The 17,319-nt window shown below is 42.6% G+C and overlaps 2 protein-coding genes across 4 annotated transcripts in view; both read left to right on the top strand.

The window, feature by feature from the left end:
• The window catches only part of wdr91 (WD repeat domain 91), a 32,724-nt gene extending 19,997 nt beyond the window's left edge, over positions 1–12,727 (top strand). For 2 of the 3 annotated variants that reach the window (XM_079289107.1, XM_079289108.1), the window contains 6 exons: positions 4,307–4,460; positions 8,240–8,348; positions 8,713–8,825; positions 10,131–10,238; positions 10,479–10,568; positions 12,375–12,727. In XM_079289107.1, coding sequence (XP_079145233.1) covers positions 4,307–4,460; positions 8,240–8,348; positions 8,713–8,825; positions 10,131–10,238; positions 10,479–10,568; positions 12,375–12,539 — 739 coding nt within the window. In that variant the 3' untranslated portion in view covers positions 12,540–12,727. The remainder of the gene's footprint in view (positions 1–4,306; positions 4,461–8,239; positions 8,349–8,712; positions 8,826–10,130; positions 10,239–10,478; positions 10,569–12,374) is intronic. The other variant, XM_079289109.1, reaches the window with a different exon arrangement.
• A 1,472-nt stretch (positions 12,728–14,199) lies between these two features.
• LOC306792672 (uncharacterized protein) lies at positions 14,200–16,191 on the top strand. The gene is made up of 2 exons (XM_079289935.1): positions 14,200–15,042; positions 15,317–16,191. Exons 1-2 carry the CDS (start codon positions 14,500–14,502, stop codon positions 15,479–15,481), a joined length of 708 nt encoding a protein of 235 aa, XP_079146061.1. The 5' UTR covers positions 14,200–14,499; the 3' UTR covers positions 15,482–16,191.
• The last annotated feature ends 1,128 nt before the right edge of the window (positions 16,192–17,319 follow it).

The following is a 17,319-nucleotide window of genomic DNA, read 5'->3' as shown; positions in this document are numbered from 1 at the left end:
CACATTACTGGGTACATTCCATCGTTCAAAAACACAAATATTGACAATTTATATAATTTATGATTATTATAATTTATTTATTATTTTTTATTTTTGTGTGGCTCATGGTGGGGCCATGCCCCATGGCCCTCTATTGACCAGCCGCCACTGAATATTATGCAGAATTGAGTTCAGCCTTTTGGCCTGGCCCTCCACAATATTTTCTGTTTCTCATGTGGCCCCATGGAAAAAATAATTGCCCACCCCTGTCCTATATCCTTACATTGGTTGGTGAGGTCGTCCAAGATCTAGATTTGCCTATGTCTGTTGAGGTCCTTTGCGTGCGGGGTCTTTGGCACTGGTACCATGATGGAAGTTTTCTACAGCTGTGGCGCTGTCTACAACTTCAGGCTCAGGTTAAGTGTACTAGGTTTTGCAAGTCCTGCACAGGACTTAAAAAACCTTGAGCCTTGATGCCATCCGGACCTGCAGCTGCGTGATAGAGGTTGGGAGTGGGGGCACCGGACAGGAAATACACAGTGGATGTGAGCTGAATGTAGAAGGTGGAGGTGGGACAATATACAGGGGGTACGGAGGTTCAAATCATTCACCCACTTGCGGTTCCCTCGAGGCTTGGATTTGGGTTCCTCATAGCTGGTTTTGAGACCCCTCAAGACTCAGTTTATGTTGCTCTGCTGCAAATACGCCTTCATTTTCCACCTGTAGCAGTTTTTCCCATCTGTGATCCAAAGAATCCAAAGAATCCAAACTTTTGTCTCAGGGGTGGCATGTATAATGAGTGAGTGTGTGCAGAGTGTAGAAGGGAGAAGCATGATTAAAGTCACGAGAGGGTGTTGTGTCTGCTGTCTGCTTGTAGGAATATACGCTGCTATCGTAATAACATGCGAGAATTCCCTTGGAGTCTTTCAACCGGAGCTGATTGTCCTCAGTGAGGGGTCTGTGGCAACGTCAGCAACCCACCACACCTGTCTTAAAACATGGACCAGGTCTCTTTACCATGCTTTGTGGGTGTTACTTTTTACAAGAGCACAATGTTCTTCATAGATCTAGCATCATTGTTTTTCTCTCAAAGTGCACCAGAGTGATGCATTTTATTTTGAAATGTACAAAAAAAACATTTTCTCAAACTCAAATTGGCTTGGAGCCACTGCTGATATTGTCATCTCATAGGAGGGCCACTTCAACATTCAAGTACTACAAGAAAGCACAATATTTCCGACTAATATATTTTCATTATACTTAACAGAATAAATGCAAACTGCAGGTTGTATACATTCATACTAGTTTTTAACAGTGAATTTTTCCCTTACTTTATTTGAAATATCCTATTGAAATCTTGCACTGAAATAACAAATGGATTCCCTGAATATATTTGTACTTTATTTGTTTTCTTGCCAGATGCCTGGCAGTGCTTCTGCTGACACAACTGAGACTAATTTGCCCTGATCGAGGTCACAGTTGAAACCCTAAGTACAGCTTCAAGATGGACATCACTAATCCTGGACCTGAACCGGAAATTTGTTGAAGTTCATAGTCGAGAAAAGTTTCTCACATAGATATGTGCTTCCAAAAAGGCACATTACCCGAGTGAATGCTTAGGACAGCTCAGGGAAGGATGGAGGCGATTCACTTATAAATTGTCCAGTCATGTCTTTTTGTTGTGCCTCTCTGAATTTAGCTTTTAGCTCACTATTGCACTGCAAGTCAATAAATTCCATTTGCAACATATTTGGGACACGCCACATCAGCTGAGAAGGGCTCTGCAAACAGCTGTATTTTTTCTCAATTTCAATTTTGTGATGAATGCTTTCACATTTTTATAAGCTGCTGTGATAAACTGGGGAAGAAGCTGTTCCTCAGCCTGTTAGTCCGGGTTTTGATGGTCCTGTATCTCCTTCCTGATGGTAGTGGAACAAACAGAGAGTGACCCGGGTGAGTGGTGTCTGTGCAGATGTTTCTGGCCTTCTTCTGGAGACGGCCAGCATACACAGTGTCCAGGTCAGGCAGGGTAACTCCCACAATCCTCTGCTGTTCTAACCACACGGGCCAGGTCCCTCCGGTTCTCTGCTGTGCAGCTGGCGTACCACACAGTAAAGCACTGACACAGGATGCTTTCGATCACACTTCTGTAGAAGTTAACCAGAAGTGCAGGGGGCAGGCCAGCTTGTTTGATCTTCCTCAGGAAGAAGAGCCTCTGCTGGGCTTTGCTCACCAGGTGTGATGTGTTCAGGGACCAAGTGAGGTCTTTAGTGATGTGGAGCCCCAGGAATTTGATGCTGTCCACCCTCTCCACCTCCTCCCCACTTATGTAGAGAGGAGAGGGTGTGGTCTTCGTGGATCTCCTGAAGTCCACTATGACTTCTTTGGTCTTGGTGGTGTTCAGGACCAGGTTGTTGTCCGAGCACCACTCAGCCAGATGTTGGACCTCCTGTCTGTAGTGTGTCTCGTCGTTGTTGGAGAGGAGTCCCACCACAGTGGTGTCGTCAGCAAACTTCACCACTGTGTTGGAGGAATATGTGGTGGAGCAGTCCTGGGTGAAGAGGGCCGGGCTGAACACACAGCCCTGCGGTGCACCAGTGTTCAGGATGGTGGTTGTTGATGTCAGGTTCCCTATCCTGACATTCTGTGGTCTGTTAGAGAGAAAGTCCAGAATCCATGAACAGAGTGATGCAGAAAGTCCAAGGTTTTTGAGTTTATCAAGTTCAGGAACATTGCATTCATTTCTTCACCTCTGTTTTTATTTTTTTTAAATCTCTTCAGAACAATTCTCCTGGTGAGCAAGTAAAGTACAGCACCATATGTTAGGCCCTGGGTTAGCGGTGCTGTTGAAAATTCCTAGACCTGATGTAATTGATACAAACATGGACAACAGTAAAGACATGTTCATATTTCAAGCATTTGCTGCATAATGTCTGTTCGATGGTAAACCAGCGCGCTCATACATGCAGCACAGCTCCTGAAATATATCCTTGGCTGTGATAAGGCCGTGCATTTGACACAAGCTCAGTAACTCTTCTGTCAATTTGAATTGGTCATTAATACACCTGATGAAAATGGCTAGCTGAGCATTGTCTGTGCTTTTGTCAAGCTCTACAGAGCAGTGAAACCTCTAGCGTAAGTGATCATAAATGTCACTTGCTACCTCGTTACTCTGTTCTGCCACTGTGTTTGCCAATATAGAGATATTGCTGAACAGAATATCGGCGACATGCAACATTTAATCCTTCAGAAACTGGCCTTCAGTAAATGGCTTTCCTGGTTTGGCGTATCCCACTCACAACATAACTTGCTGCAAATGCAAAAAAAGGCCTTATGCAATATACTTTGCTGAGATGTTAGTCCTCTCTGTAGCTGAGTGGCTCATTTTTATCCTCTTGTTTCCCTGGCAGTTCTCATACTGTTCCATGTTTAGGCGGGTAATGACACATGGGATTATATTCCTTTGAAACTGTGACTTTTTCATTGCATATCAGGCGGATGGCATTTCCATTAAACTCCACAAAAAATACTGCAATGTCCATCTTTCTTGAAACTGTCTTGTATTCAACATCCACTTTACTTTTCAGTTTGAAAAGAGAAATCTTTGTTGGTTGCAGCCAAACAAAAAATTACGGCCTGTGAAAATTGCTCTCTTCTCATCAAAAATGACCCGGTCATGTGCACCTTTGCCATTATTTTGCACCAAACTAAATACATTTTTAATAGATTTGTGTTTTTATTTCAATTGTATGTGAAGGGGTAGTTTAAATTGGTAAAAAAACAACCACAAAAATAATTACGTAAAAAAAAATATATTGAAGGCCGAATTATATTATATTTCTGGCATCATAATCCAAGGCCCAAGGCCTTGTTTAGTGGGTGTAAAATGTACCATATTCACTATCTCAATTTAGCATGCTAGTATTTCCTAATTTTATCAAAGTAGAGTTTAGCCTGGCTGAAATGGCATAGTTCAGCAGGTTCTTGGGGTCATAAACTAAAATTTGGAGAATATTCAAAATGGTTCTAACTTTGGTGCCACCTCGTGAACATAAAGGGGTTACCAAAGTCATTACTATTTATCCTATGAGGTACATGAATGTCTGTACCCAGTGTCATGGCAATAACGTATTTCTGATTGTGATTCCATCTAATAATGCAGTTTTGGAGGAGTTATAGACTGGAAATTTTACTTGACAAAATAGACTAAAATAAACCAGAGACTTAAAAACCACATGCTTGAGTTTTGCATTTTGTCATGTAGCAATGAATAATGTTTGTTGTTGAAGTACAAATTTTGATAATATGTCCCTGCTCTGTCTCTTAGTATCTTGTCGTTAGCCTGCAGTCCCAGCGGTTCGTCATTTGTCTGTTCAGCTGCAGCTCTCAGTCGATCTGGAAGTGTAGAATCTGCACCTCGACTTCCTATCCCGGTGTCTGGACAGCTGCTGCTCTGGGACACCAAGACTGTCAAACAACAGGTAATTTACCAGCTAGTTCAGTAATAGTTATTTAGCTAATAAGCTACTGCATCAGAGCAGCATTAGCAGTTAAAAGAATACTTAACCAGATTCCTACACGTTTCACTTTGACTCTCCAAGTGTCCTTTGTCATCGTTGTGTGAATGAGCGTGTGCTCTGGCTCAGGAGGTAGAGTGAATCGTCCACTAACGGGAAGATTGGGGGTTTATCCCAGATGCTTTCAGTCCACAATTTTCACCTTGACTCCAAGTGTTCTTGGTGAGTATGTAAGCAGCATGCAACATTTTTCCAGAAGGCCATCGGTATGTGTAAGATGTCATCTCCAGTGCCACTGCCAAGCAGGAAATATGGTCACGAAAATGCACTTGAGTCTGACATGTCGGCTCTATCGCGCCCCTCAATGAGTTTTAGCATTCAACTGTATTTTTTAAGCCCCTGCTATACTAGAATATGTATGAAACTTTCCACACACATCAAAGCTTTGGGTTACTTTGGGTAAACCCTGGTTCTTTGATAACAGAGTGAGGTGTTTCACTATGGGAATCACCTCGGCGTGACCAACTATGGAAGCTCCAATGACAGACAGGTCGACTGTGGGAGGGCCCCACTCCTACCTATTATCACAGCCGACTGCCTCCTCGCAAATCATTTCAGACCGATTTATTTTCCGTGTAAATGCAAGGAGGGTTGTGACGGTGAAACACCTCACTCTGATATCAAAGAACCAGGGTTTACGTTAAGTAACCCAAAGTTCTTTGTCAAACTTCGTTCGGTGTTTCACTATGGGAGATATAGCCCACTCCCGGATTGCATGGCACTACCGGAAGCCAAATATTGTCAGCCTGGTAATGACTATCCCAGGGACTGTGGCGCGTTTGCCTCAAGCACAGCCTGTGCCAAGGAAGGCCCAGAGACATCGAGCCTGTAAAACCTTACAAAAGTGTGCGGCGTCGCCCAGCTCGCTGCAGTGCAAATATCCTTCACTGAAACACCCTTGAACAGAGCCCATGAAGTGGCCATACCCCTAGTGGAATGAGCCCTCAAACCTTGTGGGGGCTGCAAACCCCTACAACTATAGGCTAGAGATATAGCCTCTACAATCCAGTGGACAGCCTCTTGCGGGACAGTGGTTTGCCTTTGTGGGGAGTGGCCCAGGACGTAAACAGCTGATCCCCTTTCCTGAAACCTGCCGATCTACTCGCATACACCTGTAGTGCTCATACCGGGCATAACGTGTTAAGCCTTTGTTCCTCCTCTGATGAGAATGGAGGTGGGTGAAAAGCTGAAAGCTCCACCGTGGGACATCTGTAGGCCGACTCCACCACCTTAGGCACAAAAGCCGACATACTAAAGGATGCTGCCCCGCAGGCTTCTCCCCAAAGCCTAAATGACGGGCTGAGAAAGCCGCTAAGTAAACTTTAATCGTAGAAAAGGCTTTGCCCTTATCCACTAATTCTTGCAAGAAACACAGCAGGTCCAACACTGAAACGGAATGGTGTGCCTCAGCTGGCACCACTTCTCAAAGACCCGCCATTTACCGCTATAAAGAGAGCGAGTGGAATGCGGCCCAGGCCATCTGAATGGTGTCAATAACCCGTGCAGGCAGGCCTGCCGCGTTCAAGTTACACTTCTCACGGGCCCCAGAGCGCTATCCGGTCTGGGTGAGGGTGGTAGATCTCTCCGCCCGCCTGGGACAGAAGGTTCCTGCATATGGGGAGGGGCCACGGCTCGTCCGCTAGAAGCTGTATTATTTCTGCTACCCAATGCTTGGACGGCCACCATGGGGCTATCAGGATTAGTGACAAACCCTGTTCTTTCACTCTGGTTAGAGTCGGGAGATCAGGCTGAGAGGGGGGAATGCACAGAGCAGCACGTTTGGCCAGGAGTGGGCCAGTGCATCCACCCCCAGGGGTGCATTCACGTCCGACAGGGAGAAAAAACGCGGACAGTTAGCGTTTCCTTGGGAAGCCTGATCCCAAGAGTCAGAGATGATGAAATTTGCTTGTTGTGGTCTACACATGATATAGAGCAACATGACGTGTGATTAATGTATTTGTTGTGTAACAGATTAAGTTTCCTAATGACGCTTGCTTTTAGTGGTTGCAAATAGAACTTTTGTACCTTTTACCATTTTCGCCATTGTTGCAATCCACAGACAGAAGCGAAACAACAGGGAAGCAAAGGGGCAGTCAACGGAAGAGAGACACAAAATGCAAACAGCTGTTATATGCGCCGCAAACAGCTCTTTCTATGTGCTTCCCCAGCTGGTTTTAGAGAATCGTTCATAAAGTCAAAATAAATCGAATGCGCTGATAGTGCTACCTTCTCATGTCAGTGCTCTGAATAATACATGTTGGCCTCGTCTTTGATTATGAAATAGCCATGTTATTTATGCATTATGAATTAATTCATTTCCAAATGTTTTCGGCACTGCAACAGTTCTACGGTGAGATTGGCAAAAGAATCAGGCTCCTTTGGTCTTAATCCTCAAATTGTCCATTATTCATGGTCACCCCTAGTTATTTCCTTCCTCAAATTCCGGGATTCCGATATTATTTTGCCTCGACCGTGATTCGAAGTCTGTCTCTTTTGGATTCCTGTGCCTGTTTCATTTGTCGGAGCGTCTCTTCAAACTCGGTGTTGCACTCGCCTATTTCGGCAACACCCTGCTCTTCTTCCTCGACTCGTGTTGTTGTGGTTTTCAAGTCTTCCCTGATATCCCCCATGTCCTGGTTCATCTCGTCTTGTCTCAGTGTATAACAAAAATAACTCGGCTTACTCTTTACATCTGAGCATATCGCTTTAATCTCAGTGTGTATATTAGATAGCAAGCTAGCTTTGGTGTGCTCAGGCCCATCTGTGTTCGCCAATTAAACATTAGTGTCGTTGTTACATGCCATTTCTGGTCTGTCGTTTTTATCTAATCTTGTAGACATATGATCTTGGCTCTTCTGAGTTTTATTTTGACCACAGTCTTTTCATATTAAAGCAGTGGGAAATATTATTTAATATTATTATTAATTGGGTGGAAGAGTGTTTTGTCAGCCTGCCATTTCTTTACAGCATGCCAACCAGACGTCAAGGAGCTGGAGTTTTGTTGATGAGATGACCTCATTGGTCATAGGCTACAGTAACCTATGGTAACTGTAAATGTTGAGTCCACAGGCAGAGTTCAGGGGATATCAGGTTACAGTTACTGGAGGTGATTAGAGGAGAGTTAATACTGTTTACGTTTCACAAAAGAAGTTCAGTCTGAACACACAATACAACATTAAAAATGAACCTGTGGCAACATTCAAGTCAGGTTGATTGTCAAATTGGTCAAAACTAACGAAACTTGACTAACTCATTTTCTTTGAATAACAAACATTGGCTGATGTGTTGCATCCATGTTTATTTGTGTTTTCAGACATTTCTATATCATTATGCGCCAAGAAAGAAATATAGTTTTCAGAGGATATTTCGTAATATTTACAAGTGGATGTTAACATGAAAGCTCGTAGCTGCCATGTTAAAATTTATATTTCCTTACCATTATATTTATATGCTAACATTGAGTATGTAAAAAGCCTCTATGTACAGCGGAACTATGCTAATGTTTAGCATGTAATGTTTATTCACACCAACATGATAAACATTACATTGTAAGACTAACAGCTTTATGTGTAGACAAATGTTATTAGGACCTATGATAATTAGCATTAGCATGTTTAGCATTTAGATTTAGTGTATTCAATTCCTGTGGATGTAATATAATCAGTGTTCTGTCTGACTCTCAGCTCCAGTTCTCTTTAGAACCTGAACCAGTAGCCATTAACTGCACTGCCTTCAACCACAATGGAAACCTGCTGGTGACTGGAGCTGCTGATGGAGTCATCAGACTGTTTGGTCAGTGTTTATTAGGGACACATCTAATGATTATTTTTATTGTAGATTCCTCTGTTGTCTATTTCGGATCACTTTCACTGTAAAATCTTAGAAATAATGACAGATGACCTAAATTGCATTAGGAGCTCAAAGTGACATCTTTCTATCTTTGTATTTTTCTGATTAGCAGTCAAAACCAGACTCTTCTTCTTAGCAAAGATATTAAATCAGTCCTGCCCATTTTTATATCCTACTGAACCATCTTAAGTACATTAAACAGCACATTGTACAGTATATTGATGTGTAATTGCAATAATTTGCTTTGTGTAAACTTCCTGTAACATTTGCATATGGATCACACAGTCCTCTGGAATTTCTGCTTTAGATATGCAGCGGTATGAGAGCGCTATGAGCTGGAGAGCTCACGATGGAGAAGTTTACAGTGTGGAGTTCAGCTATGATGAGAACACAGTCTTCAGCATCGGAGAAGATGGCAAGGTATGTGTTTATTTTGTGGAAGCACGTTGGATGTTTTGGAAAGAAACGATAGCAGTTTTGTATGATTTAGAATCAGTTTTGATGGCCAAGTAGGGGGCTGTGGGGGCAGTCGACTCTGCTTTTGGTGGATTTTGGTCTGACAGGTCTGACTTGGTGGTCATCAGTGGGCGGTGATCATCTCAACGTCAACAAATTAATCTTATCGCCGCAATTCCTTCTCCAATGTTGATGAGTACATTGACATGCCATAAGTGTTGCAGTAATGAAGACAAACAAATGAAGACAAAAATGTATTGAAATGAATGGGAGCTACCGGCTGCAGGAAGGGGTGACAGATGATAATCGTAAAAAATTGTCATGTACATACATACATGAAATTGTACCTCTGCATTTAACCCATCCTAAGCATTTAAGTGTAGTGAGCTGCTGTGAAACACTCAGCGAGCAACCTCAGTGTGTCGCTCGAGGACACCTCTAAATATGAACAGTAGGAGCCAGGGGTCGCCCTGTCAAACTTGTAGTTCAAATAAGTAAAAATGCGGGAGATTACAACAGTGATTCTCAACTGGTGGGACCCGTTTTCAGTGGGTTGCGGGTCTTTGCCTGGAGAAAAAAAAATCCTTTGCTTTTATTTTGAAGGGGATTTTTTAATGCAGCGGAGTTATTCACACTCCTTAACAGTATTTGCCGTTAATGCCTTGTAATGCTAATAGACACCTGCCATTTCACAGTATAGAAGAACACCCACAAAGTTTTTTTCATGTGCTAATTGAGAGAAACGCAAGTACGACACCGACTACATGAGATATGAATTTTCTTGGACTGACAAGAGACTCCCTACACTACGACTGCAGAGGACATGTTCAGCTCGGGTTCCCACTGCACCATCTTTTCATTAAATACATTTGAGAAGTTGAACATTCGGGTCATCAAGGGGTGATGGTGGGTCCCGCAGCGAGACCAGTTGAGAACCAGTGGATTACAAGACCAATCTTAAGTACTTCAACACTGGTTGGCCCACAAAAACTGATTTAAGATGTCACAGTGTACTTACTGTGTTGTCTGTATTTTGGTAGTTTATTTGCTGAGGTTTGCTCGAGTCCCCAAGAACAATGAGCAAGGAGTCTGGGTGTTTTTGTTTCCCGTCAGTAATCTGGTCAGCCAAATGTTGTAACACCTTAGTTGGGATGTAAACACCAACCAAAATGAACAATATTATTATATTGTATTGTATTGTATTTTTATTTATTATATCATATCATATTTTATTACAATCATTTAAGAAATGTATTTGTTTATTTTCAGTTCATCCAGTGGAACATCCATCGGTGTGGGGTGAAGCAGTCTGAGCAGGTTTTACCCCAGGATGCCACCGGGCCCTTCATCCTGTCAGGGTACAGTGGATACAAACAGGTCGGTAGTGTTAACATAGAACAATACCTCACAGACTGTAGTAGCTTTTATTTATTTGGAAAATTTACTTCTCTTTTACTAAATCATTAGGAAACTGGGATGACATCACAGTTATAATAGATAGGTAACAGGAAAATATATCCTGCTGATGGAATATTTGGTAAAAATAATTCAATGGATCAAATAAAATGAATTTAATAACCTATTGATCTGTAAATGTGTGAATGAACTCTTGCTTAGGTTCAGGTTCCTCGAGGTCGACTCTTTGCCTTTGACTCTGAAGGCCAGCACATCCTGACCTGTTCCAGCAACGGAGGACTAATATACCGAGTAAATAAACATTCACAAGATAAAACTTTCAATTATCCAGAGGGAAATTGCTTTGCCTTGCTGTCTAACTGAGGGGTCATTTAGCAATTACCATTACCAATTACCAATTACCAATTACCAACCTTTGATTGCTGACTCAACAGTTAAAGTGGGCAGCACCAGAAAAGGCTGCTTAAACAATTTCTTCCCACAATTTTCACTCTTCATACATAATGTCACGTACATACAAATGTAGATAAATCTGTGCTCTTTCAAAAATGGAGCTGAGGAAGGAAACGGACAGACATTTGACCATAGGAGCCTGAAAGGGAGAGGATCTCCCACTAACGGCCGCATAGGCACTTATGCCAACCAGCACGAAACATTTCTGGATGACAGCAAACTTTATCAGTCCTCTAACCTGCTCCCATTCTCAGACACGTACGCACACAAATAGGATTTGTAGATTTTCAGGCAAAATACTTTCATCTCATATCCCTGTTCTTACCTCCAAATGGACGTCAGATAATCTGACTCTGTCTCTCTCCCTCACCCACATTCCACCCCTTCAAAAATACAAGCCCCATAGGCCCCAATCACACGAGACTTGTAGCTATGGTAAAGGTAATGGACTGTACTTGTATATCACTTTTCTTCTTTCTTGCTTTCCGACCACTCTCACACTACTTGTCAACATTCACAAACTTATGGCAGGGGCTAAGTGCCACCTGCCTATCAGACTAACTCGTACACCGTAGGCACAGCTACGGGAGCAAATTTTGGGTTAAGTGTCTTGCTCAAGGACACATCGACATGCAACTAGCGGAGCCAGGGATCGAACAACCGATCCTCTGATTGAAGGACGACCCTGCTCCTGACCCGCTTTGCCAAGGCTTTTTTGAAGCAGCTGCACCTATAGCAATGCGTCTTGGTGTGATCAGCCCCATAGAGTAACTATATGTAAACAGAAGGCTGAGGTTGAGGCCTACCATGGAATGACCTTACTATGGATAGACCTCCCAATGGACATTAGACAGTGTCTCTCTGCCCCAATCAGCCCCTAATCCTTCAAAGAAAAAGACCCATAGTTTTACTGTATGTTAAAAGTGGGCTAAAGTTGAGGCCTAACATACTAACATCTAATTGGATAACCTCTCTATGGACATGAGACAGGCTGCCCCCCCCCCCCATCCCCCCTTTCTCGCCACCCCTTCAAAATAGAAGTCACATAGAGTAATTATATCCTAACAGTAGGCTCACGATGAGGACTATTATGCAATAACTTCCCTATAGAATAATCTCCCTCTGGACACCAGACCGTCTGATTCTGTGTCTCTCCTCCTCGCTCCCCCACCTGCCAGCCCTTCAAAATAAAAGTCACTGTGCCTAAACAGGAAGCTCAGGATGAGGCTTGTTTGATTAAATAAAAGCCCACCTCCTTGTATGTACAGGTAACTAGGAAAACTAGTTTTTCAAAATAAAAGCCACCAAAATGTGCCGCACAGCGACAGTTTTTCCAAACAGCTTCAAACATTCCACATCGTTATACATTTTTTAAGTGTTTTTTTAAACTTGTCAGCATCCAGCATTAACATGGCAATTTCTTCAGAAACTGTCTTTCATGCTTTATTTATCTCAGCTTCTTGAAATGCTCTTTTCTGCATCCTGATTTTCTTTTAGCTTTTTTAAAATAAAAAGTTAAATGAACGACAGTAATTGTGAAGTTTTTACTGGTTAAACCAACATGAATACTTTTATATTTTCGTTTAAATGTTTTATAGATTTAAATTTTTTAACATGTTTTCCTTTCACCTCCCCTTCTTCGAGTTGACCAATGGGGAGCCTGCTCTGGAAAGCATGCTGTCACTGGGGGGGCACAAAGCGCCAGTGGTGACAGTTGATTGGTGCTCCGCGGTGGACTGCGGCACCTGTCTGACTGCCTCCATGGATGGGAAGATCAAGATGAGCACGCTCCTGGCACAGAAGTCCTAACACACCTGAAGGGTCAGAGGTCATCAGAATAAATGATAAACTGATTCAGTTTGCCCATTCGCTGATCGAGATTATTCCAGAATCTGTTAATACAGTATGTAATTTGTTAATGATGTGATACAAAACAGTAAAAACTCACCAACCTGTTAACAAATCCTATTAACATTAAAATCCCACTGAAAGTTCAATTTGAAAGCAGGTTTTTAATTAAAGCTGCATGATTCTGTATTTTCCAGGCCTCTAGAGGAACTCCACAACAGTCTGAAAGATTCACAGCTCTGACATATCCTCACCTTTTGGAGTCGTGACCGAAATGTTAGCAAGCAGCTGTCTAATTCCACATAAAGCAAAGCAATGTTATACACTTAGTGTTGTGTTTCTGGCCACCTGATCAATGTAAGTCCAATATTCACTCTCCTCTTATCTCCGGTTTGGTTTCCACCAACTTCTATGGAAAGAAGGCTGCTAAATGTTCCAATTTCTTCACCAGCTAGCTACTAACTGTGTGTCTGCTGTTTGGTGCTGGGCAGTGGGCAGGCAGTGTACAGTTGCTTTATCTTGCTTGTTTGCTGGAAACAAGGTTGAAAAGAGCATTGAGACTGAACCATACAGTAAGTGTGTAATGAAGCAAAAACTATAAGCTAAAATAGGCTTAAGAGCATAGCATCATATACTGATTGAATTAGAAACAAGTTATAGGTTATAAATGAGATATTCTGAAAAGTAGGATTGCCCCCTATGGCTCTCAATGGTGACGGCTGAACGTATATGTTGCAGCTAATGGTGCTACAGTGCAAACAACGGTTACAGTGCTCACAGTGTTAACCCGCGGAGGAAGCGGAGGGTGGGCTGTACACTTCCGCAACAATGCTGAAGGTCGGGATGGCTTTATCACTGTCACCACCTCATCAACACCTTGCAGAGCGGTGGCCATGAGCTAGCCAGTGGGGCATGATCATGTGCACTAACACACTAGAAGGCACGTGCAGCCGGCCCGGTTATGTAAACGGAGCAAAGAGAAGCTCTGATTACAACATATACAGGGAGAGCAACTTCATTATCTGCTCAGGTAGCCATTACGCCACTCTATCTTTGCATTGCAAATTGTTATTTGCTGCTCTATTAATGTACTGAATATCATATATAGAACCTTTAACAGAGTGGGAAAAACAAAACAAAAACATACTGCTGGTCATGCAGCAAGTGTCCCAGTAAGCCATGACAATGAGACAGCATATATACTCTACTAGAGCACTGGTCAGCCATCATTCATTTTAGTATTTACACCTGTGCTTTTCCTAAACGTCAGAATGTCTTTATCAGTGCATTCATTATTAACAAATTTGCAATTAGTTCAACACAAACTGTCTGCCACATAGTGAGCCTGGAGCTTTCGGGTCTGGGGCCTACGGGGCAGTTGATGGCTTTGACTTGGGTCTAGTTAGGTCTTATAGTGACATTGCCATTCTGTCTTAACAGCAGCGATTGTTCCAAGTATTTCGTATTGTATGTTTGATTTAAGCTGTTAACATTTTAGTTTGGTTTTATTTTTTTCAATTTCAACATTTTTTCAAAACATTTTATGACAGTTTGCAGAGATAGTGTTTTTCACCACAAGGGGATCCCTAACAGTATGTGCCGTAATTCCTTACAGCGAAGAAGTGAGGGCCACAACAATAACATACAGCTAGCTACACTGAGACGAAGACCTATGAAATATCCCGTTTTTAGCTCGTAAATCATATTTTAAAGCATTTAGTCAGGACGTTTCCGTGAATAGTCCAAAATACGTATTTAAATGCAGGCACCATGTTGTGTTGTTCACAGAAATAACACGATGTCGTTGTGACGCGCAGGCAATATAAGCTAAGTAGCTGCATCGTTAGCTTGTTTACACCCAGCTCGGTTCTCTTTTCGGTTTTCTGTTTAATGTCACTGGTCTCTGGTTCCGCGCGCAGACATGGAGAGCTTGTACAAGCGGAAAATGTTCGCGTCCATGCGGAAAACCAAAGTGGACGCATCGAAGAAGCGGCAGATTGGCCTGCCCGCCTCCATCCTGGACGACAGTGACGAAGGCTCCTTCACCTCCTCCTCCTCCTCCGGATCCGAATCCGACTTCCAGAGCTCCCCGGGGGAGGACACCGAGCAGGAGGATCGGGGCCGGAGCGATTCCAGGTCGACTTCTAGCGACGACAGCTGTTCCGTGACCCGCAGAAAGCGCTCGTTCTTGGGAAGCGACAACAGCTCCTCGTCCTCCAGTCCCGGGAAGGAGGACACAACTAATGAGGAGGAGGGGGACAGGAGCCAGACAAAGAGGATGGTGCAGCCAAAAAAGCGGAGCAGGCTGCAGCGGCAGGACGAGTCGGACTCGGACCAAGCGGAGGAGAAGCGTGGAGAAGAGGCAGAGAAGGAGAAGAGGAGGCAGAGACATAGCAAGCTGCTGGCGCTGTCACGGAGGATGAAGGCCCGGGTCCCGAGCCGAAGGAGGAGCCGCCTGAAGCAGGTACACTCAGACCCCTATCTCACACACAACTATACTTTAGGCCTAAATGTACACTGCATTGATTTAACGATTGAAAGCAATGGTAAAACGACAGAGGCATATCCTAAATCTGGACAGGAATGTGTCCTTCCTGAAAGTTTCTTCTAACCACCTCAACTGTTAATTTAAATTCTGTAGTTATTATTCTGTTTGATTGTCTGAAAACAACTCATCTCTGCAGCACTTTTCAGCAGCCAACTATCAAATCAAAACTGAAATGTGTTTGTATTTTCAGGGTGGGGGCGATGAGTTCAAAGAAGGTGAGGATGAGGCTGGTGGTGATGAAGATGTAGGCGGCGGACAAACCGGCAACAATAAACAGGCTGATGAAGCAGGCGGAGTGGAGGACAAGGGCACGGAGGCGGTGATAGAAGAAGAGCAGCAGGAGGGGAAGAAGTAGATTCACTCCATGATGGAGAACAGGGAGTTTGAATGTGAAGAGCTTAATACTTAAACCATGTGAAAATGACTCATAACTGTTAGATTGTATTGTCCTGCAGCATTTACAATGGAAAACAAAGACACTAAGAACTGGAGTTAAAAGGTCATATTGTGTTGCCATAGAAACAAAACATTGGTGACATGCAGCAAAAAGATGTGCAGATGATTTAGACCGGCTCGTTGATCTTTTATCACGTGTGTTTTGTGAAGGAGGCAGACCCTGAAATGGGACACAGCTTTAGAGTGATTCTGAGAAAAGTGGCTCATGGATGTGCGACTCCTGGTTCACTGTCATATGATCATTCTTAGTACCCTTGCTGAACTACTGACGTATATCGTGTCAAGTAAGTTTTATTTATACATCTCAAAGCTAAATATCCCTGTTATTGATCTTAGATCGATGTCATGACACCATGTTACACCGATAGGTGCAACTTCACACCGGCAGGTGAGCATGGACAGTAACGGTACATATGACGGTATTTTAGTTGAATGGGTAGAGCACTGGTATAGCAACTGCATGGCATCATTTCAGCCATCCCAAAGTCAATGTAAACCTACAACGATTCTAAATGTTATCTTTTTACTTTGCTATTGTCATCCATCGTGGCTATTTGCAGAAAACACATAATTCAAATGAATAGAAAATAAATTATATTTTTATTGAAATGCTTGCTTTGATGAATAAAAACTCTTGGCATTAGAAGTTATAATCATGTATTATATGCTGCTTAGACCTAGTGTTAGGAAGTTAAACGTGTCATAATTCCCTCTTTCATTTCTATTTTATATGGCTGTGAAAATATTTCCTTCAAACTATATTAATTCAAGTTTCATCCAAAAACCAAAATTTTACAAGATGACATTGAACACATATTAGCGTTATGATATACCTTCGCCAAATGCAAGTTTTACTGAGTACGAATCAGATCCGATTAAGTTAGTTGTTCCAAATGTTTTAAGGTTGTTTCGACACGACTTATGTTGGACTTGCAGTTGTGACAAATTTTGAATTTGATGTCGATGTAAAACTGCAGCGGAGCCACTCGTGTAAATGTGAACGGCAAACAATCTGAAATAAGAAGCCGATGAGTGAACTGATCACCCATCAGCTGAAAATGAGCCCTGAGCTCTTCTGGTCAGCCCGGTATCGACAAAAGTTATGTCACAAGAAAAGTCATACCAGTGTACTTTCTATACCTTTTCTACCTTCCATTCCTAGTTTGAATGCAAAACCATGAAAGTCTTAACCTGATTATTTACATGTTTTAGTGTTTTTGACGATAAGAAGCAGCAGTGTTGTCAGCGATTTGACCATTTATGTTAGCTATGCTAGCAAATATTCATAGTTCTTAATTTGTTCTGAAATTACATTTTTTTAAATTCTGTTAAGAGGTTTTAGCTCTCAGGGGACATCTGTCACATGCGTGTGACGAAGTCATCAACTCACCACTTCCTGGCCTTTTTTCAAGACCAAGGGAACAACAAAATAAGTCGTTTTGTCGTGGCTGAAAGCTCCTCAAACAGCGAGTAAGTAGACCTATTATTTTGTCACACTACTATTCCTCAGGCAAATAATTAGCTTTCTCAAATAAAAAAGCATGTTACTTGGGCTGCTGGATGCCTCTGGGACGAGACTCTCGCCTGGCTGTAATATCCGTACATATGCAGAGGACACTGAGCTGAAGAAAGGTTCCTTAATTGTTACAAAGACAAAAGCATAAGAAACATCCAATGAGAAAGCTTTAAGTTATAGTTTAGTTCCTATCCCCTTTCATGTATTAAAAGCGGGACTAA

The sequence above is a fragment of the Melanostigma gelatinosum genome (assembly GCF_949748355.1).
Source record: "Melanostigma gelatinosum genome assembly, chromosome: 18".
NCBI classification, from domain to species: domain Eukaryota; kingdom Metazoa; phylum Chordata; class Actinopteri; order Perciformes; family Zoarcidae; genus Melanostigma; species Melanostigma gelatinosum.
This window is presented reverse-complemented; position numbering and strand designations above follow the sequence as displayed.